Here is a 27,953-nt window from a genome sequence, read left to right as displayed (position 1 = left end):
TTTACTGTATTTGTCGGCCGAGCTGTAATATTGGCAAAATAAGAATGAGGCAAAATAATAAACAATGTACAGTGATCCCTCTCTATTTCAAGGTTTGTTTATCGCAGATTCTGTCCTTTTTTCAAACGTATTCATAAGAAAAAAATAACAATTATAATTGGGTTTTTTTCATATACACGGAATACAGTACTGTATATGTTGCTCTATGTGACTCGCTGTTGTTTTGCAGCTTCTCACTGACTTTTTGCGGACATAAAATTGTATTTATTTATTTATTTTTACCTGTATATGTTAATTGTTCGCTACTTTGCGGATTTTCGTTTATCGCCGATGGTTTTGGTCCCCATTAACCGCGATAAACAACAGATTACTGTACTACTGTATTTGAACACCAGTAACAAAAGTCCTCTAGCTTAGTTTAGCAATGTATTTTAGCATATTTTAGTGTACAATGCAAAAACCAATAGACAGGCTGATGTATGTATGCAAGTTGTAGTAAACATAAGCTTTCAAACAACTGCTACTTGAACACACACGGAGCAGTAACACAGGCAAATGGACCATCAGTAGAGCAACAGCTATAGTTTTACTGGAGTAAAGTAGCGGACCTTCACTGCCTCTTCTTCTTGTATCATTTTTTTGGTCAACCTCAGTGTTGCCCAGCATGATGTGGCACAATGTTCTACTACACTGAAGGTGCACAAGTCTAAATTCAGTCTTGACTGGGTACTGTTAAAAAAGAAGCATGGAAATATCTGCAATACAGCGGGAACGCATCGTTGCCCCACACATGATTCTTTGATTGCTGTCGTTGAAAATCAGGTCAAGGTCACGCTGGACTGTGAAATACACCCTCTTCACCTCTGCTTCGAGGTCCTTCCTCAGGCAGTAAATCTTGAGTCCTTTTATCCAGGACAAACAAACAAGGTATAACATCAGTCTGTGCGTTGGTCTTCAGCTGTCAACTGTCAAGGTCTAGTCTGTATTGGTGTAGGCTACTTAGATTTCCTTGACTGTTTCAAAAAGTATTCCCTTTTTCTGAAGTCTCTTAACCTTTTTTTTTTGGCACCATCTTTAAGACAAGTTTCCCTTTGGGACACTAAAGTATTCTGAATTGATCTGGACTTAACTGAATCATCACAGTGACGTAGCCAAAGGGGCCTTGTGAACAAATCAGGCATACATGCTCAATATGAGGTGCGTTGTTTTGCTGTTGTGTTGTAGCCTGATAGATTGTCCATTTTATTCTTAACAAACAGCATATAATTAATTGCATTACTTTGTTGTTTCATCCGTTCATCAAATTCCTGGAATTCTGGTGACCAAGAAGAGAAGTGAGCGGCATCATGTGGTTTGTGGTTAGCTGAACAAAGCCATCACATTTGAGGCCAGAGAGAAAGCACTCTTTTAACTCGTTTTAACCTAAGTTAAGTAGAAGTACAGTTACAGTACTTCCATATATATATATATATATATATATATATATATATATATATATATATATATATATATATATATATATAGTAGGTGTCCACACCTACTGGCTAAAGAAACTCACAGCACTCCATGAGCGCCTAGCAGTACAAATGAACCAGCTGCTGAAGGATGGGACTCACCCAGAATGGCTAACCGAAGGGCGAACGATCCTGATCATGAAGGATCCCTCGAAGGGTGCAGCCCCATCCAACTATCGGCCAATAACCTGTCTCTCCACAACATGGAAGCTCATGTCAGGAATCATTGCGGCTAAGATAAGTGGACACATGGATCAATACATGAGCGAAGCACAGAAGGGCATTGGTAGAGATACCAGAGGAGCCAAACATCAGCTCCTGGTTGACAGAACAGTCGCACAAGACTGCAGGTCCCGACGTACCAACCTGTGCACAGCCTGGATTGATTACAAGAAAGCCTATGACTCGATGCCACATACATGGATCACTGAATGCTTGGAGTTGTATAAGGTGAACAGGACCCTAAGAGCCTTCGTTGCGAACTCGATGAGAATGTGGAAAACCACACTTGAAGCCAATGGCAAGCCACTTACCCAAGTGTCCATCAAATGTGGCATATACCAAGGTGATGCACTCTCCCCACTGCTGTTCTGCATAGGACTGAACCCCCTAAGCCAAGTAATCACCAAGACAGGCTATGGATACCGCCTCAGAAATGGAGCTACAATCAGTCACCTCCTCTACATGGATGACATAAAGCTGTATGCTAAGAGCGAAAGGGACATAGATTCACTGATCCACACAACCAGGATCTACAGCAGCGACATCGGGATGTCATTCGGGCTTGAGAAATGTAGTCGGATGGTGACTAAGAGAGGAAAGGTAGTCCGCACTGATGGGGTCTCACTCCCTGAAGGAACAATAGCAGACATTGAGGACACCTACAAGTACCTTGGTATACCACAAGCCAAAGGCAACCTCGAACTGGCAACAAGGAAAGCGGCTACGGCCAAATACCTCCAGCGAGTGAGGCAAGTCCTAAGAAGCCAGCTCAATGGCAAGAATAAGACCCGGGCAATAAACAGCTATGCCCTGCCAGTGATCAGATACCCTGCAGGAATAATAAGGTGGCCAAAGGAAGAGATTCAGACCACGGACGTTAAGACCCGAAAGCTCCTAACCATGCATGGAGGGTTCCATCCCAAATCCAGCACCCTGAGACTGTACGCAAGCCGAAAGGAAGGAGGCCGGGGACTAGTGAGCGTGAGAGACACTGTCCAGGATGAAACATCCAAGCTCCATGAATACATCAAGGAGAAGGCTCCAACGGATGACGTACTCAGAGAATGTCTCAGACAATGGGGAACAGAAGATGAGGCACTGGAAGAGGGACCATCATGGGAGGACAAGCCCCTACACGGGATGTACCACCGGACCATAACTGAAGTGGCTGATCTCAAGAAGTCCTATCAGTGGCTAGAGAGGGCTGGCCTGAAGGACAGCACAGAGGCACTCATCCTGGCTGCTCAGGAACAGGCCTTGAGCACCAGAGCCATCGAGGCCCAGATATACCACACCAGACAAGACCCAAGGTGTAGGTTGTGCAAAGAGGCACCTGAGACGATCCAACACATAACTGCAGGGTGCAAGATGCTGGCAGGGAAAGCCTACATGGAACGCCATAACCAGGTGGCTGGCATAGTCTACCGAAACATCTGTGCGGAGTATGGACTGGAAACCCCAAGGTCAAAATGGGAAACACCTCCGAAGGTGGTGGAGAATGACAGAGCGAAGATCCTGTGGGACTTCCAGATCCAGACTGACAAGATGGTAATGGCGAACCAACCAGATATCGTGATCATAGATAAAAGGCAGAGGAAAGCCGTTGTAGTGGATGTAGCGGTCCCTAGTGATGGAAACATCAGGAAGAAGGAACATGAGAAACTCGAGAAATACCAAGGGCTCAGAGAAGAGCTGGAGAGAGCCTGGAAGGTAAAGGTGACAGTCGTGCCTGTGGTGGTCGGAGCACTCGGTGCAGTGACCCCCAAACTAGATGAGTGGTTGCAACAGATCCCGGGAACAACATCGGACATCTCAGTCCAGAAATGTGCAGTGCTGGGAACAGCAAGGATACTGCGCAGAACCCTCAAGCTTCCTGGCCTCTGGTAGAGGACCCGAGCTGAATGAGGGACGGACACCACCCGAGGGGTGAGATGAGGATTTTTTTTATATATATATATATATATATATATATATATATATATATATATATATATATATATATATATATATATATATATATATATAAATACTTTCCCTCTTTTATTAACAGGCATCGCACAGAAGCATCTTTCTGCCACACCAAAACAAACAAGTTCAATACTGTGTCTCATTGCAACATGATAAATTTAACATTTTAACTTCATTAGTGTCTCATTTTAACATAATAAGTTTCACGTTATAACACACGTTAACGTTATTATAACACGTTATAATAAGTTTTACATTTAACATAAATTATGCCATTGAAATGTAGCAATTCCTTCTGGATAGATGGATAGAAAGATAGCTAGATAGATACTTTATTCACCTCCTGATCCCGTGAGGGAATTTAGATTGCTAATCACATGCTAAATTAGCTAATGATAACAAGTGGAAAAAAAGACTCTTGACCTGTATGTGTTTTTGAAGTTTCGACAAAGAATTTTGAACATCATAAGATGGTGGGTTTTAGGCTGGCACAAGACACATCATATTCAACCACGAATCAATCATGGCACCAACACATTTTCTTGACTAAGGCCAACAATGTGGAGTATGTTGCGTCTCCAAATCTATTGGCTCATCACATTTAATGCTGTTTGGTCTCTATTTTCCCAACTCTTCCATGTTGGGTCTTCATTCATGGAGGTTGAAACTCGCACGACTGTTCGTGAAATGCAGGTGGCCCTCTGTCTCAGACAGGCTAGCAAACCTCGTTAGCGCACTCCCACTGTTCCAAGCCATCTGTTAGGGATCAATGTGATCAGGTTAGATTGAACAGGCCCGGCTCTCTCAATGAATTATAAATACCATTGGCCAGGTCCTAATTAAGTGACGATGCTCTGTAAATTCAATAGTGCTCTTAATAACCGCTTAGCCAATTGTGTAAAAAAGAAGCCCATTTTGTCTGGGACTGGACAGCATAATAGGGACATAGGAAAAGTGTGAGAAGTGAACTGACAGACTTCACAAAGTACTGTGAACTGTTCTTTTCAAACATTACAAATGCAAAGTCCTTTGTTCACCAACAAGTTTATTGTGTCCAAACAGGCAAACTTCAATGAAACAACAAACTGAGAGCGGTAAACATGACGACAAATATTTTTGTGGATTTTCCTGTCTTACCTCTGTCGTCCTTTTAGAAAATCTGTATCCAAAAGAGTTTCTCATCAGAATAATTCCTTTGATGCTGGCTGAAATGAGGGCATGTGATATTGACATGATATAGCAACTTCAAATTGCTCGACTTGTGAGGTGTTTGGATGGGAAGGTACCACCGTTGTGGCGGTATTAGCCCCTCTGCAGAGGTTTACTTCGAACAGTTTTATCGACAATTTACTATTCATCGCCGCAGCAGAGAGTTGGGGGAAATATTTTTTTTCTTTTTGGGGGCGGCATAATAACAAAAAATGGAGAAGTGTTGGCCGAATGAGACCACAGGATCTCCCACCACTGCTAAAAAGAAAACAAAGTATGTAGTATCTGTAACTGTCTAACCCTTTAACTGTAGACACAATTAAAGCCGATAAATTTGCAAGAATCTCAGGTGAGTAGAAAAAAAAGAGAAGCGTTTCAGGAAGCACAAAGAATGCAAACGTCTGTCACTTGGAACAGTAAAAGTAAGCGGGGACAAGGGTTCAACTCTTAGTGGTCAGGAGAAAAAAAACCCTCGAAATGCTCAAGTGGCTGATCTCTGGTGTTTATTTGATCCATCTGCTTAGGTTAGGTTGGAATTAGCCAGCCGTCCCTCTTCTGGTAATGAAAGCTGTCACATGCTCCAGTTCTTGTTGTGGCAACAAGTGGCCACTTGTGTGTGTGTTTGTGCGTGTGTGTGTGTGCGTGTGTGTGTGCGTGTGTGCGCGTGTGTGTGTGCGTGTGTGTGCGTGTGTGTGTGCGTGCGTGTGTGTGTGCGTGTGCGTGTGTGTGTGTGTGTGCGTGTGTTTATATGTCTGTGTATCTGTAGTGTAAATACTGTCTTACAAACGGTTAACAAATGTTATTTTCACTGCTTTAGCCGGCCGGAAGTGTCTAACATCCATCTGGGTTCAATTGTATTGGCATCTATTTCATGGGTGAATGTGCTTGCATGAGTCGTACCCTAAACATCTGTTTTCATAAACGCAAGCGCACGCAAGGACACGCACACACACACACACACACACACACACACAGTACTGGGTCTTCGCCGGTGCCTCCTACTGATGGCACGTGCTCGTAACGCCTCACCAGGGAGGTATCCAGGAGGCATTCTAATCAGACAGACGTCCGAGGCACCTCATTTGGCTCCTCTCAACATGGAGGAGCAGCGGCTGGACTCTGAGACCAACGTTCTGGTCAACCACGTAGAGGAAACTCAATTCGTCCGCCTGTTCTTTTGGTCACGAGGGTAGAAACGAAAATCGAACGCTTCACCTTTCATCTCAGCTCCTTCTTTACCATGACAAAACGAAAACAGAGTATACAGACACAACAGACGCTCCAAGACTCCATCCCGCCCTCACTCGTGAACAAGGCCCTCAGATACTTGAACTCCTCCACTTGGGGCAGGATCTCATCACCTGGAAGGGCTTTCCACTCTTTTACAACTAAGGACCATGGTCTCAGATTTCGGGTGCTGATTTTCAATCCAACCCTTTCAAGCCCTGCTGTGTACCGCTCCAGTGAGAAAAAAAAGATACAAATTATTTAACCACTCATTACACACATTGTAGTTAGCAGAGCAGAGTGTGGGACATGCCAAAATCAAATACATCTAATGACGCAAAATGGTATAAAATGAAGGAAAAATATTTTCAAAGATTTACTGCTGAACTGGTAGATGTGCAAATGTTTGACCACTTACAATAAGACTTCAGAGGGTCATTAATGTGCCACATTTTCATGATCACTGAATGATTCTGATGAGGACACTAAGGGCACTGGTGATATTGACCCTATTAAGACAGATTGAAATTTGACCTGTGGCATCTCCTTTTCCCATTACTCCTGATATGATCTTCAGAGGAAACATTCTGTACTGCGGTCACGGGTCAAGTGACTTTCCCAGGCTGAAGTGTGTTTCTGAGCTTGGAGGGGACACTGTGTGTGTTTGTGTTTTGTGTATTCGAGAGGGGAAGTCCACAGCTCAAGGCTCTGTTTCTGACGTTCAGGCTCGGCTGTGGTGGACAAGTGAGCAGAAAACGCAAATCCGTTCCCGTGCATAATTCACGGAGATTGGTTGAATTTGCGAGAATTGTTGCGATTGCGACGTTGCCGATTCCCAGAGGGGCTGACTAACAGATGTATGCCATCAAAAACACACACACAGCACAGCAGAGGAATGCTTTTAAGGTTGATGATCCCAGCAAGCTAATGCGATGTTCATTCAATCCATGTTAACTGTTGCTTCTTACTGTTGATCACTTATACATACACACGCACTCACACTCACACACACAGCCTCAGAAATGCACCAACACTGCTCCACGAGCTAGCACACTGCTCATATGGTCACCTGACAGTCATTTGCTGCCAGTGTTGTGAGCGTATCTTCTACCCAATTTTCCTTAAAAATAATTTCCATTGAAATGGATCGGGACTTTTTTTCAGATTCAGATAACTTTATTCATTCCACAAGGGGCGGTTTATTTGTAGCTTCAAAATATCCGAGTCACCAAAATCTGATCTGCTTATCCTCACGGGGGTCAAGGGCGCGCTGGAGCCTATCCAAGCCGGCGAGTAGGCGAGGTATCACAGGGCATCCCAAAATTCACAAATTCACCAAAGATATAGTGTGCGTATTTATCTCCCCTTACCAAATTTCTCTACCAATTCAAACCATTTCGAACTCCAAAACTTCTGGCTCATTTGAGAACATTTTGGGAGCTATTAATCACATTTCCAAAACTGCCACAGTTTCACAATGAAATTCCTCAAATTTAGAGATGATTTTAAAAAAATTGTATTTGACCCTTTGTCCACATTCCTCGACCGATTCAACCATTCCAACTTTGAATGTCAGCTCATTCTAGATGTCTTGGCAACAGTTTTCCACATCTCACTAATTCCCATATTCCCCAATTTCCACACTTCTACAATAAAGATCCCCAAATAGTAAATATTTTACATATTTACCTCCTCCTTCCACATTTCTTTACTAATTCACAAGATTATAACTTTGAAAATATGGAGATTTATCACATTCCCCAAATTGCCACATTTTTACAGTAAAATGAATGAATTTGTGTTATTTTTCACGCACCTCCTTCTGGAATTCTAGACCTATTCAAACCATTAGACAATCTAAAAACAGTTGCGTTAAAAATAACAATCCACAACTTGGGTCAATTTGACCAAACTATCTTTCAAAACAAGTCAAGTCAAGTCAAGTCAAGAGTATTTATAGAGCACTTTCAAACAGCCATCACTGCATACAAAGTGCTGTACATGGAGCAATTTAACATGCACGATAAACAGTAAGACAAATCGGTAATAAAGGCGGTAGAAAGCACCAAACAGTAAAATCAAAAACAAATCTAAGTCAAGCAGACAAACAACCCAAATATATGAAGTTGTTTTGTACAAAACAATTAAAAAGTTGGGTCAAATTGATCCAATTCATGGATCGGTCCATTTTTTTTTACCCTACTTGTTTAGTGTAACTTCAAGTCCCACTTTGACATTTCAACAGTCACACAGCATTTTAATTCAGCTTCAGCTTTTTAGCATAGTGTTTTTAGTAATTAATTAATATGATCACCGCTTACTGACCACACCCAATAATGGCGTGTTTACAGATAAGTGCCAACGTTGTCATCTTCCTATGCGCCAACATGATCGGGATCTGCACCCACTACCCTGCTGAGGTCTCCCAGAGACAAGCCTTCCAGGAGACCCGTGGATACATCCAGGCCAGAATTCACCTGCAGAGAGAAAACCAGCAGCAGGTACACACATCCAAACACACACACACACACACAGAAATGCATGCAAAAGAGCAACACATGGCACTTCATTTGTTTGTCTCGGCTTTTTGTGGTCAACAATATGTTTCATGGTGTAACACATGAGAGACCAACGCATTCCCACACACGGCGAAGAGTCTGCGTGACTCAGTGCGCCTTCATAACGTTGGAAACGTGACTCTCGACACAGACTGACTCACACTCGCTCTTTAACTTTTCTGCCGTTCTCGCAGGAGCGCCTCCTGCTGTCAGTGCTTCCCAGGCATGTCGCCATGGAGATGAAAGCTGACATCAATGCCAAGAAAGAAGATATGATGTTTCACAAGATTTACATCCAAAAACATGACAATGTTAGGTAAAGCCAGCACACTCATGCCTAAAACACCAGCGTCTGGCACATTGTCTCCAAAATGTCATACGTTGCATCTTACTAATGACTGTCAACTGAAACTCATTCATTATACTGTATTAGTGCCGCATACAAAGGCCAACGATGGACTGGTCACAAGTCAGTATCAGGGCAGATTTAGACAAATGAGTAATTTCATGCGTCTTCAATGAAGCTAACTTGCTACCATGATTTGGACCTACCGGTGCATAAGCATGGAAGAACATGAGCAATAGAGCAAATACCGGATTAAAAAAAAAAAAAAAAGAAAAACATCATGAATTCAAAATGATTTGGGGGGCAAATACTTTTTCACATAGCACGATAGTCTAAAAATAGTATTTTCTATTTCACTGAACCTGAACTCAGCTGGACAGCACAGCGACATATAGATTCATGTACGTCTCGTACGTCTGACTTTGGGGGTTTGAGTCAAGCTGAGGCCTTTTTGTGTGACGTTTCCATGTTCTTCCCATGCTCAAATGGGTGGGTCCACATGTGCCCTTACATGCACTATATATATGTGCCTTGAATGGTAACCAATCCAGTTTTCTCCATTATATGCCCGAACATTGTGTGGTGTCCAGTCTGTTCACAGCTAGATTGCCACGCGAGTGCTAGCCATGCTAATTGTCACTGTGTGTAATCCCATGCAGCATCTTGTTTGCGGACATCGAGGGCTTCACCAGTCTGGCATCTCAGTGCACAGCGCAGGAACTTGTCATGACACTCAATGAGCTGTTTGCCCGTTTTGATAAATTGGCATCGGTGAGCGCCTGCAACCGCACAGGTCATGTGACACTGTTAGAAATTGAGGGGCATTGAGCAAACACATCAATGACAATAAAATGAATCCGATGAGTCGTCTCTGTGATTAGATTAGATTAGATGAGTTTACAACTGCTGCTATAATACAGTACACGTCACAAGTAGAAGGCAACCCAAAGCCATCTACTTAGGCAGTAACTATAATCTTGAATGATCCGTCTACGCAGGAGAATCACTGCCTACGCATCAAGATTCTGGGCGACTGCTACTACTGTGTGTCCGGGTTGCCCGAACCTCGGGCCGACCATGCCCACTGCTGCGTGGAGATGGGCGTGGACATGATTGAAGCCATCTCGTAAGTTGGTTGATAGGGTTAACTCTAATATACAAGTATATTGAGTATCATTCAGTTCATGATGCCACTCCATTCATTCCTGATCTAATTCAATTCAATTCATTTTATTTCCAATGAGATACGACTCAGTTAATTTATGTTGCAATACGATTCACTCCAATTGCAATGATATACTGTTGCTATTCCATTTTCGGATGATATACAATGCAAAATGCGTCGAGTCACTCCGATTGTAATGGGTACAAATTACAACCCAGTACATTACAATGCAATGCATAAAACTGATTTTAAGCTCAAGCAGATTTTTTTTGTTGCTTTTCTAAAATCTCAGTTACTGTGTTGTATTCACATGGTGAGTACTTGAGTTTGTTGTCTCATCAGTGTATCATAAAAAAAATGAAATTTTTGCTCACAAACAATTTTATGTTTATGAGTAAATTAACAGAGTGTCTTTATTATCAGTTACCAGAGGTCAGGGGCCTCCTGTCATATGACTTGACTCGAGTTAAACTAAAGTGTCAATTATAGGATTTAGCATTTGCTTGGCTAATACTTGCCGCTTTTACATGGAGACTTTTTGTATCATTCCAAATGAAAGCATTCTGAGTGAAGAGACGTGGTCAATGTTTACATTTAACATGATTTGATTGCACTCTACCAGTTACGTGCATGACTACATGAATCAGAAAAGCCATTTTACAACCATGTGACACACAGGCATGAATGAAAACATCACCTTATTTCTCAAGATGAATGGTTCATCCATCTGTTTTGCAGAGTCGTTGCGATTGTTTTCACGGTTTAATTAAAGCAACGGCTTGATTAATAACGAGTTCCAAGTCGTTTGTATTTCCCAGCAAGCTTTGGTTATTAAAAAAAAACTCTTATTGTGAAAGTGTGAGCACAGCTAACGAAAATAAGTGTTGTGCTGTATATGGCCGTCTGTGCAATATAGCAGCTCCTTTTAGTTTCTCTTAGCTCCTCTGAAAGAATACACGGCATGACTGTGAGTACTCTTATATTGAGTGTCTAAATCTGATGCTGAACTGTTTGTGTTGAAATATCAGTTGCTCCAAGAGCTGTGCGATATGGGTTTCCCCACTATGTGTTAGCATTAATATTCAACTAGTGGACTAAAGACTCGGTTATGCTTTTGTTTTAAATTCACAACAGTTCTCCTAGTTTTAGGTTTAGTTTGACAGTAAACTTCAACTGTGAGTGGTAGCAAACTGCTTCAAGCTTCTTTTTTGAAGAATCATTCAACATCCTCCAAATAGTCACTCGTACAGTATCTCATGGCTGTGTTAAAGTGATACCTGAGTGCAGAGTGGCTAATGTGCCATTGTACGTTGTGACTGAGCAAGATTGTGTGACTTGCCATCTCAATCTTGAAGGTTAAGACTTAAGGCTTAGAAATTCCACATCTTCCTCTTCCACTTCAACATCAAAATCTTCTGAGCAGAATTTGTGTATCTTATTATGTGTGTGCATGTGCGCAGACTGGTGCGAGAAGTGACAGGGGTCAATGTGAACATGCGGGTGGGCATCCACAGCGGGCGAGTTCACTGCGGCGTGCTGGGTCTGCGCAAGTGGCAGTTTGACGTGTGGTCCAACGACGTGACACTCGCCAACCAAATGGAGGCCGGCGGGAAGGCCGGGTCAGCTCCTCAGACCTGCTCTGCACTCATGTACGTTGCCGTCCATCGTGTATTTTCTGACTATGTGGGCGTCTGTGTGCCTTAGACGAATCCACATCACCAAAGCCACACTTCAATACCTCAACGAGGACTACGAAGTGGAGCCCGGGTTCGGTGGGGAAAGGAACGCCTATTTGAAGGAGAACAACATTGAAACGTTTCTGGTGTTAGGCTGCAGTCAGAAAAGGGTCGGTTGCATGGGAGAGGACACAAAGGACAAGGTTTGCCTCTGCAGTTTAACACAATCCTTACTCTTTTGGATGTTTGTTTTCAGAAAGAGGAGAAAGCCATGATGGCGAAAATGCAGCGAGCGCGTGCAAATTCCGCCGAGGGATTGATGCCACGTTGGGTGCCTGATAGATCCTTCTCCAGAACAAAGGAGTCTAAAGTCTTCAGGCAGATGGTGAGATTATTCAAGAAAAAAAAATAATTAACTCACCAACTATGTACATATTTATCTCTATAGAACAGACCAAGTTTGGCTCGCAAAGTATTCAAAAACCTTTAAAAAAGTTTTATAAAATACAATACATTCTGATTTATATAGCGCTTTGACAATAGCTGCAGTTGGAACAAAGCGTTTTACAAAACAGTTAACATAAAGTAAAATAATAAACACAACACATAACATAAAAACACGAACAGTCGTGCAATCGTAACCACTTTCCCCTCATACGCGTTGTTGTTTGAAGCAGTTCTAGATGAAAAGGAGAGGATCAAAGTGTCCTTTCACCAGTGGATCAGAGACGTCTTGCTCAAAATGTGCACACGTCGGCTACAAGCTAAGTTTTAAAGTAAACAAGAAGCTGTAGCGTCCATTGATGAAAAAAAAGAGATTGGTTCACTTCTCCTGTCCCATATCAATCCGCTTCAATTCCAAGCAGTGACTCTCAGTTCCAAATACTCTCAGTTGCTCTCTCCTCATCCTCGGCTCCCCAAGCCATACATCCAGCCGCACCAACGGCAACTGTCCAACAGCGCCGCCATCTCCACTGAACAAAATGGGGCCGCGAAAAATGCTGCCCATTACAGGCGCAAAAAACACAAGCGCCCCGGGGCTATCCAGTACCAACAGTCAAATGGCGCCGACATTCCTCCCAATCAAAATCAGTGATTGTACACGCGTGCTGCCGAGAAGGCGCAGCCACCAAGCACAGATTATTCTCTTTTGACAAATGTCGTGGCCAAAAAACGCTGAAAGCAACAAAAAAAAAAGCAAAGCTCTTGAAGAGCACTTGCTGACGGGTGCCTATTCGGGCACCATCTTGAAAAAAAGAAATAAATATAAATTTGCCATTCCACCGAATTGGAACAATTTGCTTTCTGTAACTCACTCGACATCAAACTTTTTAGATCTGATAGCACCCATACTGAACTACTCAAATGAGTATTGGCCCATCTCATGCAATTTCATTTTTTTGTGTTCTTGTTTTTGTGGATGGAAATGCTACATTTGAGAGGCAGAACTGAAAGTAGCACTAGTGAGTTTTTAGTCGACATTTATATCATCAAATGTAACGTCAAATCAATGATTTAGCCCCCCTATTTATCCATCTAGCTCCGCTTACCCCGGGTAGAGAACAAATCCTGGAGCCGTTCCTGGTGGAATTGTCCACATACTCTTGGTATTTGGCCTCAAAAACAAAACAGAAAATTGAAAACAAGCAATTTCTCTTCGAATGACAGAACACAGGTTCCAAAATAAAATCCTCAAATCAGTGAATTTGCATATCCTGATCCGCAACTATGTGGGGGTCTACTTGTGTGATTAAAGAAGAGATTCCTAATTTGTGGTTTTCCCTGTGAAGCCTAAAGTCTTTATTAACAAGTATCGTTGGGCTCCTTCTCATTTCCTCTGCGTCTCAGATGGTTTGAACCCTCGCAGCAAAGAGAGTCTGCAATTTGCAGCCTCGGAGCGTTAATTAAAACATCAGTGTGTCTCTTGGGGATTATGTAGCTGTGCGTGTCTGAGCTGCACTCTTCTTTTTTCACTGTCCTTTAGCCAAACCATAATCTCCCTTTTCACTCTTGCTGGTTTTGTCTTTCTTCTCAGGGCATTGACGAAGCATCCAGCAAGGACAAGTGAGTCTATATTTTTAAACATTTTCTTTTTTTATTTTTTTTATTATTGGCAACACATAATCTGCCCACATTTTGGAAATGGTGGCATGTGAGGCACACACACACTTACTGTTACGTCTACCTGGTAGCCGCTGTGCTCAGGAGGCCCTGAACCCAGAGGACGAGGTGGACGAGTTCCTGGGCCGAGCCATTGACGCTCGCAGCATTGACCAGTTGCGCAAAGATCATGTCAAGAACTTCCTGCTCACTTTTCAAACTGCTGAACTGGAGAAAAAGGTGCGAGCAGCCACCTCAGATTACACGCTGCATTTCTCATCAACTAAGTTATCGTCCGCTGTTTTGTCGTGCATGTGTGTTTGTGTGTTCTATTGTCAGTACTCCAAAAAGGTGGACGAACGCTTCGGTGGTTACGTGGCCTGCACCCTCCTGGTTTTCTGCTGTATCTGTATCATTCAGATGATCGTTTTGAAAATGTAAGCCGCTCTCGCCTTCTCCTGCTTTGACTGAACACTGGCTTGTGATCACTTTGCCAAAGCTTGATGAGAATTCAACATCCATCCTAATGAGCCTGCTGTTTCTTTTCCATCTTTTCTGCAGAACACCGCTAATGCTGGGTCTGTACATTAGCATCTTCATCATCCTAACCAACATCCTCTTCATTTGTTCTATCTACTCCTGCATCAAAGTAAGCAGCCTGCATCAAACTGCTCAGATTCCCTCGGATTAGGGGTAGGACATAAAAAGCATATTGTTAAATCATGGTAAGCGTGAAAATTGATTGAAAATTTGAAAATTGAAAAAATGATGAACCCTGATAAAAATGTCAAACGGTTACCGTAATTTATGTGTGATAGAAAATATAATACTCACAGACCTATAAAGATATTCTTTATCCTCTGCAGAAAACAACTCATTTTATTGTGGCTTTCTGAGAAGTATTTGCATGCTTTATTTGATTTACCTTCTTCACTTTTGCATATGCATAAGGTGATATTACGATTGTAGGGATTCCCACCCCAATTGCAAAACTCTTTGGTCACGCGTTTGGAGCGAACGTGGCTGATTAGAGCTAACGTGGTGTCTGCTCTTTGTTGTCTGTCTGTCCATCTACAAGCGCTTCCCGGTCACCATGCAGGCGCTAACCAGGAAGATTGTGCATTCCCGTTCAAACAGCACACTGGTGGCTGTCTTCACCATCCTCCTCCTGTTCATCGCTTCCTTCGCTAACATGGTGCGCTTTGGCAGGCTCCTACATGTAACCGGTTTGACTCATTATTGATTAATTATGGTACTGTGGATATGTCCTTTATGGGGAAACACGTAAGTGGTTTTCTCATTTGGCTCACAGTTCTCAGCTGTGGCAATTGGGGACAATTTCAGTCTGTGTGCATGTTGTCCTTTTGCTTGCGTGACGTTTTTCAGGGTACTCCAACAAACCTTTGTTAACACCAATGAAGGCTCCAAATTGTGTGAATGGTTGTTTGTCTATATGTGTCCTGCAATTAGAAAGTGACCAATCCAGGGTGTAACCCTCCTCCCCATATTGTAAATTTCCCCAGTGTGGGACAAATAAAGGATATCTTAATATTAGTTAAAGAATTGTTTGAAATTTCAAGAGTGCCATCCATAGTTCAGTCAGGTTTCCAAATCGTCACCTTCCTAAAATAATGGCCAGTCATTTTATTTTCTTGAGTTTTTTTCCGAATACATGAATAACTGAATCAAATACCATACTATACCATTTTCTACCGCTTGTCCGGGGTCCGCTCATAGAGGCAGCAGCTTCAGCAGGGAAACCCAGACTTCCCTCTCCCCAGCCACATCTTCTAACTCTTCCGGGGGGATCATAAGGTGTTCCCAGGCCAGCTGGGAGACATAGTCTCTCCAGCGTGTCCTAGGTCATGCCGGAGGGGGTCATGCCCAAAACACCTCACCTCACCAGGGAGGCGTCCAGGAGGTATCCTGATCACATATCCCAGCCAACTCATCTGGCTCCTCTCAATTTAGAGTAGTGGCTCCACTCTGAGTCCCTCATTCATGACCGAGCTTCTCACACTATCTCGAAGGTTGAGCCCGGACACCTTGCAGAGGAAAGCCATTTCAGCCGCTTGTATCTGGGGTCTTCTCCTTTCAGTCACGACCCACAGCTCGTGACCATAGGTGAGAGGAGGAATGTAGATCAACCGGTAATTTGAGAGCTCTGTGTTTCGGCTCAGCCATGACAGGCTGATACAGAGTCCACATCACAGCAGACGCTGCACTGATCCGTCTGTCAGTCTCACTCTCCATCCTACCCTCACTCGTGAACAAGATTCTTAACCTCCTCCACTTGAGGGATCTCATCACCAACCCAGAGAGGGCAGTTTCCCCCTTTTCCGACTGAGGACCATGGTCTCAGATTTGGAAGGGCTGATTTTCATCCCAACTGCTTCACACTCAGTTGCGAACTGATCCAGTAAGAGGTGGACACCACGGCTTGAAGAAGCCATCAGTACCACATCATCTGCTTAGAGCAGAGATGCAATACTGAGGCCAGCAATGCATACTCCCTCACTGCCTCGGCTGCGCCTAGAAATTCTGTCCATTAAGGTTATGTCCAACTGTCACTGGAAACGAATCTGACTTACTGCCAGCAGTCCGGACCAAACTTTGACAACAGCCCGTATCAGGGGGTTTGTTAGAAGTACCAAGAACTAATCTGAGGCTCAGAGGGGATCGAGCCTTTTCTGTTGCTGGTCCCTCTCTCTGGAATGACCTCCCACTGAACATTCGGCAAGCCTCCTCGCTGCCCATCTTCAAAGCCCTCCTCAAAACTCACTTGTATTCTTTGGCGTTCGACTCAGCATGACTTAGATTTGTTCTTGATTTTACTGCTTGGTGCTTTCTACCGCCTTTATTACCGATTTGTCTTGCTGTTTATTGTGCATGTTAAATCGCTCCATGTACAGCACTTTGTATGCAGCGATGGCTGTTTGAAAGTGCTCTATAAATACTGTTGACTTGACTTACTTCCCTGCCCCAGAATTTCTCAAGGGACTTACTTCTCCAAGTCCACAAAACACATGTAGACTGGTTGGGCGAACACCCACTTCAAGGACCCTGCTCAGGGTGTAGAGCTGGACCACTGTTCCACAGCCGTGACAAAAATCACATTGCTCCTCCTGAATCCGAGTTTCGACCTCCCAACAGACCTTCCTCTCCAGCACTCCTGAATAGACCTTAACAGGGAGGCTGAGAAGTATGAGTCCTCTGTAGTTGGAACACACCCTCCGGTCTCCCTTCTTAAAAAGAGGGGCCATGAATACAGATTTTTTTTTATTTATGATGAAGAAGAATTGAGTCGTCTGTTTAAGTCAGAATGTAGCCGATTTTAGCGGAGGTGGCATCTGGCCAGTATCATGAGATGGTTAAGGCCAAAAAATAATTTTGGGTGAAAATACGATGCAATTATTATTGTATATTATTTTAAGAAGGTCACAAAATATTACTGAGAGAACCGATACGAACTGAGCTGCACTGAACGCTAACAAGTGGGTCTCCTATGTATACTTTGCCTAGTTTACACATTTTTATCAATCAGACGCATTTTATTTAAGTTAACACGTTTCGTTCAAGTGGAGGGCATGAGAGGAAAAGGGACAAATGCAGTAAAGTGAAGGATGTGCACAGTCATTAGCTGGAAAGCATAAACAGTTGGTATCAAGCAGTGGAAAAGTGTGGTGTCCGTCAGCTGACTAGCCTCTTATAAAAAGAGAACTTTTGCACATTATCCAAAAGTAACAATATTATCTGTGGAGCTCCCATATAAATGTTCCCCCCCCCATCTTGTTTTGCTGCTGGTTGCCAAGCAACTTGATGTTGACGGCAGTACACAAGGATACCATTGTGTATGAGTGAGTGTGCAAATGTATGCTTGTTTGCTTTTGTGTCGGTGTGTGTGGTGAAGCTCATATCTGATCCATAGCGTCCTGTAAAAAGCCAACTTATGCTCTTTGAGTGTTATCTCTTGAGCAATTGCTGATGTTAAATTCCTGGTGTTCTAGTTTACGTGCAGCAGAACTGAACTGAAGGAATGTGTCGCCGAGGAGCAGCGGAACACGACGGTGACGCTCTGTCTGCTACACAACCTCACCCTGGCGGCAAAGGACGGCGTGACTGTGTGTTCCAGCCAGGTTGTACCCTGCCCTTTCCCTCAGGTGGGTCTCCTAGCTTTTGGTGCGCAATACAACACATAATACATTACAAAACACTGCATATACATACATACCGGTAGACACAATCTGAAATTTGGAAAGAATCAGAAAAGCTCAATTATGGCTTAGAAACTTCTTGTAAAATCTTGTAAAGACAAAACAGTCAAATCAGATGTAATGCAAGTTCCATGCGGAATTCCCCAGAGATCAATCCTCAGCCCAATAATATTCAATTTGTAGTGGCTGACTCAGAGATGTAACATAGGCATGGATTACTGTTTGAGTGCTGTTGTGAAAGGAGAGGCTTTACTTTACCGAATTGCCTAAGATTTAAAAAATCAGATTTAATGATATTAATTTATGTGAAGACAGTTCTTGTAAGTGATTTCTCATAATAATTAGGTGTAGAAAAAAAAAGTAGTGTGTTTCCGGTAACCCGACCGACCGAGAATTTCTACGTCGAAAACAAACTTTACGGTCGGCATTGTTATTTAACAATCCTCTACATTTTTCTGATTGTAATTTCCCCATTGCGGGACAAATAAAGGATATCTTAATCTTGACAACATTGAAACGTGGCGGTGGCCGCGATATGCGACGACAGTATGAACCGCGTTTTCTGTCTTACAGTTGCATGCTCGCACCGTAATGTTAAGAAAATAGCATTCATTGATGTATCGAAAAAAATCAGCGAACTATTCGATGAACACCACGGGGCGAGTAAACACCGAGGGCAGAGGAGGACGTCGGCGGAGGCGGCCGCGCGCCCCAGCCCCCCGAGTCCGGAGCGGGGAGAAAACTAAACTGCTGGCGGCGACGGCGCCGGCCGCGGAGCGGCGGGTTCAATGTCTTCTTGTTTTATGTTTTATGGTTATTTTGTTGAAATTTTTGATGAAAAAAAAAAACTTTGTCCGACCTACCGACCCTATGCTGAAATTTCATGTTACCGGAAACACACTATCTTTTTTGTTTGGCCTGAGGAAATTACAGTTGTCCAGTGAGAAATTTTTAGAGCACGGCCGCAGGCTACTAATGTGATCTTTGGTGGTTACATCCTGCCTCTGGGCACCGTGTTGAGAACATTACCAAGTGAACCCCAAACTTTTGAAGGCTATCCTATATTTTTAAGAGCAAATTTCGCTTGAAAGCAGACGACAAACTATTTGTTTGCAACTATTTGATTGCAAGCAAATAGTTTGTATATAACTATTGTACAATTTATACTAACAAGAATGTATTGAAAATAAATGCTTAAACCAGTGAACGTGAAAAATATTGCAACTGAGTGCCCCACCCCCCACACCCCCCAAATGAAAACAAATTGACACCGTTTAGTGTAGGTTGTCTGTCCTCCAGGTCATTATATTCCATAAAAATTGAATGGAGGCAACTGGACTCTTCCTGACCACTGGCGAGCTGTTTTTGCATACCTGATAAGTGAACGACCAGTGGCTAATATGTACAATACCCCTCATGTAACCACCCCCAGGAGAGACACTTTCAAACAGACACAAATAGTGGAAACTCCAAGCCTAAAATAACACATTTGGAGAAAAGATGTAATGTTCTTCAAAAATCAAGAAGAGTACAGTTGTCTCTATTCCACTTCTGCGGATTTGTTGTGCATTGTGTGTTTGCATCACTGAGTGGTTGCCCAACTGCAGTATTTCAGCTACAGTGTTCTGCTGACCCTGCTGGTCTGCTCGGTGTTCCTCCACATCAGCAGCATCGGGAAGTTAGCGCTCATGCTGCTCATCCAGCTCGTTTTCCTCCTGCTAGTGGAGTGGCCTCAGGTGGTCCTGTTCGACAATGCCGACCTGCTGGTCAAAGCAAACACGCTGTAAGTCAACACTAGCTGTGTATTATTTGTTTGAAAATCCAGAAATTAAATCCTGCCCAAATAAATTAGTGACTGAACAAATTATTCATCTTCCGTACCGCTTGATCATCACTAGGGTCGCGGGGGGTGCTGGAGCCCATCCCAGCCGTCCCCGGGCAGTAGGCGGGGGACACCCTGAATCGGTTGCCAGCCAATCGCAGGGCACACATAGACAAACAACCATCCACGCTCACACTCACACCTAGGGGCAATTTGGAGTGTTCAATCAGCCTGCCATGCATATTTTTGGAATGTGGGAGGAAACCGGAGCACCCGGAGAAAACCCACGCAGGCCCGGGGAGAACATGCAAACTCCACACAGGGAGGCCGGCGCTGGAATCGAACCCGGTACCTCTGCACTGTGAAGCCGACGTGCTAACCACTGGACTACCGGGCCGCCCTGAACAAATTATATATATATATATATATATATACAGTATATATATATATATATATGTATATATTTTTTTTCAATCTCAAAAATGTTTATTTTTAGTACCCGTACTTTGTTGCTATTATTTATTGACTCGTCGTATTGGTGGGGACAAGTGGTTAGCACATCTGCCTCACAGTTGAAATGCTAGGGGTTCAAATCCAGGCTCCGGCCTTCCTTTGTTCCGAGTTCTCCTCTTCGACTGATTGAGGACTCTAAATTATCCTTAGCTGTGGATATGAGTGTGAATGTTCGTCCATATAGGATGTGCACCGTGTGACATCAATGTCAGCAGGCCTATGGAAGATATGGATGCATATTTGAAGTATTATAATTTGCAGATTGTGTGTGGGTGAGTACATGAATCTGTGTGAGAAATGGTGCAAAGATAATAAAGCTAATTTGAATTCTGTTTTGTTGTTTTGTTTATTTTGCAGGTCTGGTTTCAATGCCACAGCAGAACAGTGGTAAGTTGACTTGTTTGGGTTTCATGTCCTGCCTTGACCCTGATTATGAACTGCTTGTCTGGCCTCAGCCTGGAGAGCGTGTCCAAAGTGCCCCTAAAGGTCATGACCCCCATCATCCTGACCGTCTTTGTTCTGGCGCTGTACTTGCACAGCCAGCAGGTGGAGTCCACCGCACGCCTCGACTTCCTCTGGAAGCTGCAGGTAAATACAGGTAGATGCTGAACATTACAGGACTGCTTGAAAATCATCAGAGTTGGAAAAAGTGCTCACACCCAAGATACTAGATACCGTGTTTTAAAAAAGTGATAAAAACAGAAAAAATAACATTCAACTTGGAAATGTTCTTCATTCAATACAAAAGCTAAAAAACATTTTGTTTACTCTCCGTTATAAACAATGCCAAGTTTGATAATTTGGCACAAGAAAATACTTTCTCTCTTTTATTTACCTAAAGTACCTAAAGGACTAAGCACGAGAAAAACAAAACAAATGTTAAAATCGCTAATGATAAGTGAAAAACTGGTGTAAAGATCAAGATTATTTTTCCATCACATGGAGACAATTTGAAAATCAAGAAGCTGGTTGTTTCGCCACAAATAGTTTTTGTTTTGAAAACATAAAAAAAAATGTCTTGAATCCAATCCTCCATGTCGCTGCTGTCTCTGATTTTCTGCCGTGTGAGGACACAAGATCTCAATCTATCAAAATCTTGACAAAATAAGGAGTAGAGAGTACACATACCCTATCTGGTTTCAGCTGAGACTAAAAGGGAGTAAAAGTAATAACCGGTTCAAAAAGTCAATACTCAAGTAAAGTAAAGAAAAGAAAAAAACAAGTATAAAAATTAAGTCTGTGTACTTGGCATCACAGCTGAGGAATTAGAAAATGCACCGGTACTAATCCTGATGAATAATCAAAAGATAACAGAAAACTATGGTTGGATGCAGCACAGCAAACAGTAGTACATCATCTAGTCTCTTCGAACCCAAACTTGTCGACTTCCTGTGTGTTTCTAACCATGGTTTCTTCTGACTTTTTTGTGGGTCTGCCTGTGATGGGCCAGTCTACCACAAATCATGTTGCGAAATAAAATTATCTTTGGGGGCTGAGTATTCACAAGGTTCCGTGTACCCTCACAAATTCCAGAGTGCAAACAGGAAATAAGCCTGAGGCTGTGTGCCCCCTCCGCAGGCTACCGAAGAAAAGGAGGAGATGGAGGAGCTGCAGGCGTACAACCGCCGCTTGCTCCACAACATTCTGCCCAAAGACGTCGCCGCCCACTTCTTGGCTCGCGAGCGTCGCAACGACGAGCTGTACTACCAGTCGTGTGAGTGCGTAGCTGTCATGTTTGCCTCCATCTGCAACTTCTCCGAGTTCTACGTGGAGCTGGAGGGCAACAACGAGGGCGTCGAGTGTCTCCGGCTGCTCAATGAGATCATCGCCGATTTCGATGAGGTGAAACCTCAGTTTGTCTCGTTAAGAGCCGTCAGTCAGTCGATTTATGTTTTTGTTGTTGTATGTTGGGAGCCAACATTTTAATTATGGGTGAACATCATAAAAATGGAGCAGTTAAGGTACAATCATATCCTGTAAGGGGGCAAGGAGAGCCACGTTTGCTGATGCACTTTGACCCATTTATTGAATGGGGAAAACATCCAGACACAAAAAAATAAAAAATAAGAATAGTCGCAAGGAGCTGCTGTTTGCCACAACTAACACAGAATTATGTCTCAGTTTTAGTCCACTTTCAGTGGCACTTATTAGTTTTTAGCACATTTAGTCAACCTCATCCCGTTTTTTTAGTCAACTCTAATTTGAGAATTTTAGTCAGAGAAAACATCATTTTATTTTTTTACTTTTAATCAACAAACCTGCCAACATTTTAGTCTTGTTTTAGTCAGGAAAATCGGTTTGTTTTATCTAGATGAATTATTTTAGTTTTTAGTAAACATCCGCGTGTAACTCCCCTGGTGGTTTGTGCTCACTGTTGTTTACTTTCAGCCTCTAGATTAGCTCGCACGTCTGCCTGCTTTAAATAAATACGGTGTATTTGCCCAAATAATTCCCTCGTTAAGTTTAATGTACGATGCCATGTTGGGAAAGGATGTGACGTCGAGTCGTTGACTGGGTCGTCCCTTGCACCCACCAGTTGTGGCATGATTCCGTTCTGTTAGTGTCCAGCAGGTGGCAGAGATGGACTGTTTCAGGCCAGCCGTGCACCTGTCTATCATTCACTGATCACGATCACCGACTACAGTAGTACGTAGGGATTGTCACTCCGACCTTTTGGCGTCGGATAATTTGCCGTGCGCAAGCGATTGGTCAAGTTGCAGTTTTCGAGACGATCCGTGTTTTTTTTGCGCTGTCGGTCTCTTGCCGCGTTTTGTGTTTTGTCTTGTAGTGTTGCTTGCTCTGATTGTATTCTACCTTTTTTGGTTCTCTTGTCCTTTCGGGACAAGCTATTTCAATTTATCTAATACCTGCCTTTTACAAGCGTTTTTGTTCTTGTTTTGATCCTGGTTATTTTTCTATCGTCATTGTTTGTACTAAATTGGCCTCAAGGCTTATACCCCCTCTAAATAAATATAGTTTTGTCATCTACCAAAGTCTACGCTCGTAGAGTCCAATTCTGTACGGAACTTTCCGGACATGCTGACAAATTGCAATTAAGTGATACGTCAGATCGCTTGCCTATGAACTTAAATCTCTCGATATATTTTTTCTCAGTAGGTGACCCTAGTAAGCCGTAGTGGTTACATACAGGTTCTTTGGACCTTCGGCTACCTTATGGAAGAGCACTGTTTTCTTCTGCCGGTCACTACGTCTTGCTGGCATAGATAAATAAACAAAGATACATTTTTTGTAGTGAATAAGCAATCGTTGTCTGACAAATTAATTGAAATTGGATCATTTTCTAATGGCGCATCTGATGATTGCTCATGGCTCATTCTCCCCACAAAGGGACGATGTCTGTGACGCTTTCCAAGTGCTTTGTTTGTCTGTGTTGCTGCTGCAGTTGTTTGAGGATTTCAAATTACCTTAACATCTATGATAATTGCCGTTAGACTGTCTATTGTCTTTCATATGTTGGCATTAAACTAGCTTTCCTTCATTATTACATGGCTTGTTTGAACATTTTGCCATTTTGATTTTCAGCATTTACTGTATTTTGTTTTGTCAGTTTTACAGTATACAGTATTTCAACTGATGACATAAAAGGAAACAAACCGGTGATTTGTTGTTCAGTGAAATGTCTTATTTTCTCATCTGTATTCATAATTGCTTTTAAATTAAGCAAAACTGTAGTTTATCTGAATATATGATAATTCCATTGAATTTACTAAAATATTTCATCATTACAGCCTTATGGCTCCCTTGTTAAATTGTTACTTTTTGAGGGGTAAAAAAACCCTTGCTCCAGGGTCCTGGGATTAACCCGCAAAAAAATTGCTCCACAAAATGACAAAGTTGCTCCTCAAACAAAGTCGTTGATGAGCATAAAATACTTCTCAAAGGAACTTATTGATAAGTTTTTAACCTGGATTTAAAAGCATTTACACTTGGTGCTGTCTTCACTTCTGTTGTGTTTAGCATAACAGCTAGATGCTTCCTTTGCCTCTTATTTAGAGACCTGTGAATCAGAGTGAGAACTGGCACTAAGGGATATTTAATAATAGTCTTTTCATCGGTTTAAATAAATTGTAAACATCCTCTAGTTTATATGGGCTCACTTTAATATGATTGTTTTGGGGGTTTTAAATAGTGTTGCAGTTTGTTATTCTCTGCAGTTTGTGTGGTCTAATCTCATTTTATTTCCCAGATCATCAGTGAGGGGAGATTCCGTCAGCTGGAGAAAATCAAAACCATTGGTTCCACTTACATGGCCGCCTCCGGCCTCAATGTGTCCAGCTACGACCGAGAGGGTCGCTCGCACATTCTAGCCATGGCCGACTATGCCATGAGGCTCAGGGAGCAAATGAAATATATCAACGAGCACTCTTTCAACAACTTCCAAATGAAAATCGGTAAGATATTACTCCGTCTGGATTTTACAGCTTGTCTTTTGCCATTTGTTTTGCTCTAGCTTTTCCCAGTTGGAGAGTTCTTCATTGAGTTGTGTCTCTGACTAATGGAGGACTTGTGATTCTCAGGGCTGAACATGGGACCAGTGGTGGCTGGGGTCATTGGAGCCAGGAAGCCCCAATATGATATCTGGGGGAACACGGTGAATGTGGCTAGTCGAATGGACAGCACCGGAGTACCAGACTACATTCAGGTAACGCACATACCCGTAGAAAGGTACACACGGCATGACGTTTATAAATGCCAAAGGAATGGAATGTGGTGTTAATCCTACTTTTGAAAAGTCCATCTCAGTCAGATGGTATTTACATGTGTTCAAAAAGTTTGGTTTCAGTTTGTTTAATACAACATTTTTTTGGTTGTTTTGGTTTTTTAGTACATGTAAACTGTGTTTGGATTATCACATGCAGCAGAAAGGATTATGAAGGAGAGCAGTGTACTATAAGTCACACATCGATGTTTTTCGTAGTAGTATTTGACTTGCTTTTCATTTTCTTTCGGAATACGACTTGGAATGAATCAAGACTGTTTGCCGAATAGAGACTTTATGAGGAGGACTGAGAATGAGGTGGAAATGAAGCTTGTCAATATCCATGCATTCATTCATTTTCTATGGCGTTTGTCCTCATTAGGCTCGCATTAGAGTGAGCTGGAGCCTATCCCAGCAGGCTTTGGCCAAGAGACACAATTACGAGGGGGGAAAAAAAAAGCATTGTTAAATGGATCCAAAACTTTGTTTTCAAATGGGGTGTACTAATTTATGTTGAGCGCGATTGACTGGCAACCGGTCCAGGGTATACCCCGCTGACTGCCCGGAGACAGCTGGGATAGGATCCAGGATGCCCGCGACCTCGTGAGGCTATGGTGGTGTGACATGTGTTGTGGATCCTTTCCCAGGTGACCACGGACCTCTACCACGTGTTGGCCAACAACGGCTACCAGCTAGATTGCAGAGGACTGGTCAAAGTGAAGGGCAAGGGTGAAATGACGACTTACTTCCTGACCAGTGGCCCCCCTAGCAGTTAACCATGGACCCCAAACCACTCCACAGGGTTGACAAATGCTGGCGGTGTCTTGTCCCCTCCACCCACACCCAACACACACACACACACAGGATTCTCAAGGTGGCGTTTGAAGGATTTCTATCTTTTTTTTTGTACAAGTGAGCACAAAGCCCATTTGCCTTAGGACAGGAGTGTGCTTTTTTTGTATGAGCTGCACGAGTATTTTCTCTGGACTATTAATTTATATTATTTCCTTTGTGCAGATGTACAGTAGCTACACGTATGTAGAGATTATGATGGAGGAACACGGCCAAAGAACAACACAGAGACTCTGTCCCAACTACGCTGTACAACTCGGGTTTGCGTGGTCAAGTCACTGAGGGACACACAAACATTCAATGCGTATCTTCAGGTGGACTAAATCACCACTGATAACAAGCGCAAACAATATGCTTGACGTGAGTGAGTGATTGAAACAGACTGCTGAACTTTTCCTACAAAGCATACTGTAATTATTCACTGTGAGCTTTTTTTTTTTTCTATACGCGATGACGCTTTCTTGTTTGCATGGTTTCTATTAATCTCCAGACTTCTGGTGATTGTAAGAGGATATTGTCGACGTTGATGCCAATGTCATTCCAAGCAAAAATACTTCAAAGCAAACTTAACTGTGTGGACAGAGCGCATATGCAGGGACTTTCTTTGTTTTGATGTGAACCATTTGCAATGGACCAATTTTCCAAACACTTGTTTTTGTCACCCGTCAAGTAGTCCGTCGAATGTATGTCAGAACAAAGGTGATATGACCACTGAAGGACAAGCACCGCTTTGGGGTTCCCGTTTGCTGCAAAGGAAAACGGTGTTCAGGACTTGTGCTGTACATGCACTGCAGTGTTTAGGAGTTGACTCTTCCGTGGAGATCCACAATGTTTATGCCTTAAAGGTGACATCTTTGCCTGAAAAGTCAACCAAATGCCCCCATAGTCAGTCTCTTGGATAGGAGAGCAGCAAATGATTCATTTTGCCTTAATTGTATGTCCCTTTCTTGTCTGTTGATGCACTTCTACAGCACGCCTGTAGTCTCTATTTTACAAAATAAAAGAAAATTGTCTAATTGCTTCTGTGACACGCTGCACGTGGCACTTTGAAATTGCTCTCATTTGAATGCGTCTCAGATTCTGTAAATTGAGAACACCTTCCTCTTCTCCTTTTCTCCAAGTAAATCCATCTATTCTTTCAGGAGGGCCATGAAATAGAGAATGTCTGATTGCTTGCACATGAATAATGCAATTCTCTGCAGCCGGTGGCAAAGTTCTCACGTCACTCCATGCTGAACATTAATTAAGACCCATAAATTCCTCCTAATCCCTTGTGGCACCTCCCCACCCCCTCCCCTTCCTGTTATTAGATCACCTTGCAGAGTTTGCAATTAAGGTGAAGTGCACAGCAAAGCAGTGGATTTGTCATGCCGCTGTTTGGCTTGTTTTACATTCGATAACACCTTTGCCACTTGGTCACAAATTATTAAACATGGGTCCAGGCTTTTAAAATATCCTAATTCTCAAATGTAATGTCTGATTTTTTTTTTACATTTTTGGGATCAGTTGCAGTGCACCTTGATGGTCGTTGTGTAAATATTAGTACCAAAAATTATTACATAAATCTGAATCTGAAGATAATAATGGCCCTACAGGGAGTGGTAACTGAAATTTCAAACCAATTGTTTAAGCAGTAAATGCCATAGTGAAAGAAGCTTTTGCAATGTTTCTGTGCGTTGTTTCATTGTGCTTGTAGAAATGAAATGATGACTGTGATATTTTTTTTTATTTCACCAAGAATTCAGTAAGTCATTTTTTAATGTATTCATCTGAATTAATTTGCAGTGTTTATTTTACTTCTCAATTTCTGTTTACCAAAAGGCGCTTTGTTCAATAGCACGGACATA

At 42.7% G+C, this 27,953-nt stretch overlaps 1 protein-coding gene across 3 annotated transcripts in view; it reads left to right on the top strand.

Annotated features, from left to right (window-relative positions):
* LOC127595417 (adenylate cyclase type 6-like) overlaps window positions 1-27,125 on the top strand; it is a 52,133-nt gene extending 25,008 nt beyond the window's left edge. For 2 of the 3 annotated variants that reach the window (XM_052056883.1, XM_052056882.1), the window contains 20 exons: window positions 8,492-8,641; window positions 8,893-9,014; window positions 9,704-9,815; window positions 10,043-10,170; window positions 11,670-11,828; window positions 11,914-12,055; window positions 12,142-12,270; window positions 13,921-13,949; window positions 14,078-14,225; window positions 14,325-14,422; window positions 14,547-14,634; window positions 15,064-15,180; window positions 17,993-18,145; window positions 19,807-19,982; window positions 20,892-20,921; window positions 20,990-21,122; window positions 22,113-22,376; window positions 24,742-24,946; window positions 25,073-25,197; window positions 25,902-27,125. In XM_052056883.1, coding sequence (XP_051912843.1) covers window positions 8,492-8,641; window positions 8,893-9,014; window positions 9,704-9,815; window positions 10,043-10,170; window positions 11,670-11,828; window positions 11,914-12,055; window positions 12,142-12,270; window positions 13,921-13,949; window positions 14,078-14,225; window positions 14,325-14,422; window positions 14,547-14,634; window positions 15,064-15,180; window positions 17,993-18,145; window positions 19,807-19,982; window positions 20,892-20,921; window positions 20,990-21,122; window positions 22,113-22,376; window positions 24,742-24,946; window positions 25,073-25,197; window positions 25,902-26,030 — 2,637 coding nt within the window. In that variant the 3' untranslated portion in view covers window positions 26,031-27,125. Of the gene's footprint in view, window positions 1-8,491; window positions 8,642-8,892; window positions 9,015-9,703; window positions 9,816-10,042; window positions 10,171-11,669; window positions 11,829-11,913; window positions 12,056-12,141; window positions 12,271-13,920; window positions 13,950-14,077; window positions 14,226-14,324; window positions 14,423-14,546; window positions 14,635-15,063; window positions 15,181-17,992; window positions 18,146-19,806; window positions 19,983-20,891; window positions 20,922-20,989; window positions 21,123-22,112; window positions 22,377-24,741; window positions 24,947-25,072; window positions 25,198-25,901 lie in introns of those variants that run through there. The other variant, XM_052056884.1, reaches the window with a different exon arrangement.
* Window positions 27,126-27,953: the final 828 nt, after the last annotated feature.

This window comes from Hippocampus zosterae, chromosome 2 (genome assembly GCF_025434085.1).
Source record: "Hippocampus zosterae strain Florida chromosome 2, ASM2543408v3, whole genome shotgun sequence".
NCBI lineage: Eukaryota > Metazoa > Chordata > Actinopteri > Syngnathiformes > Syngnathidae > Hippocampus > Hippocampus zosterae.
Note: the sequence above shows the minus strand (reverse complement) of the source record. Positions and strands in the feature narration are given on the sequence as shown.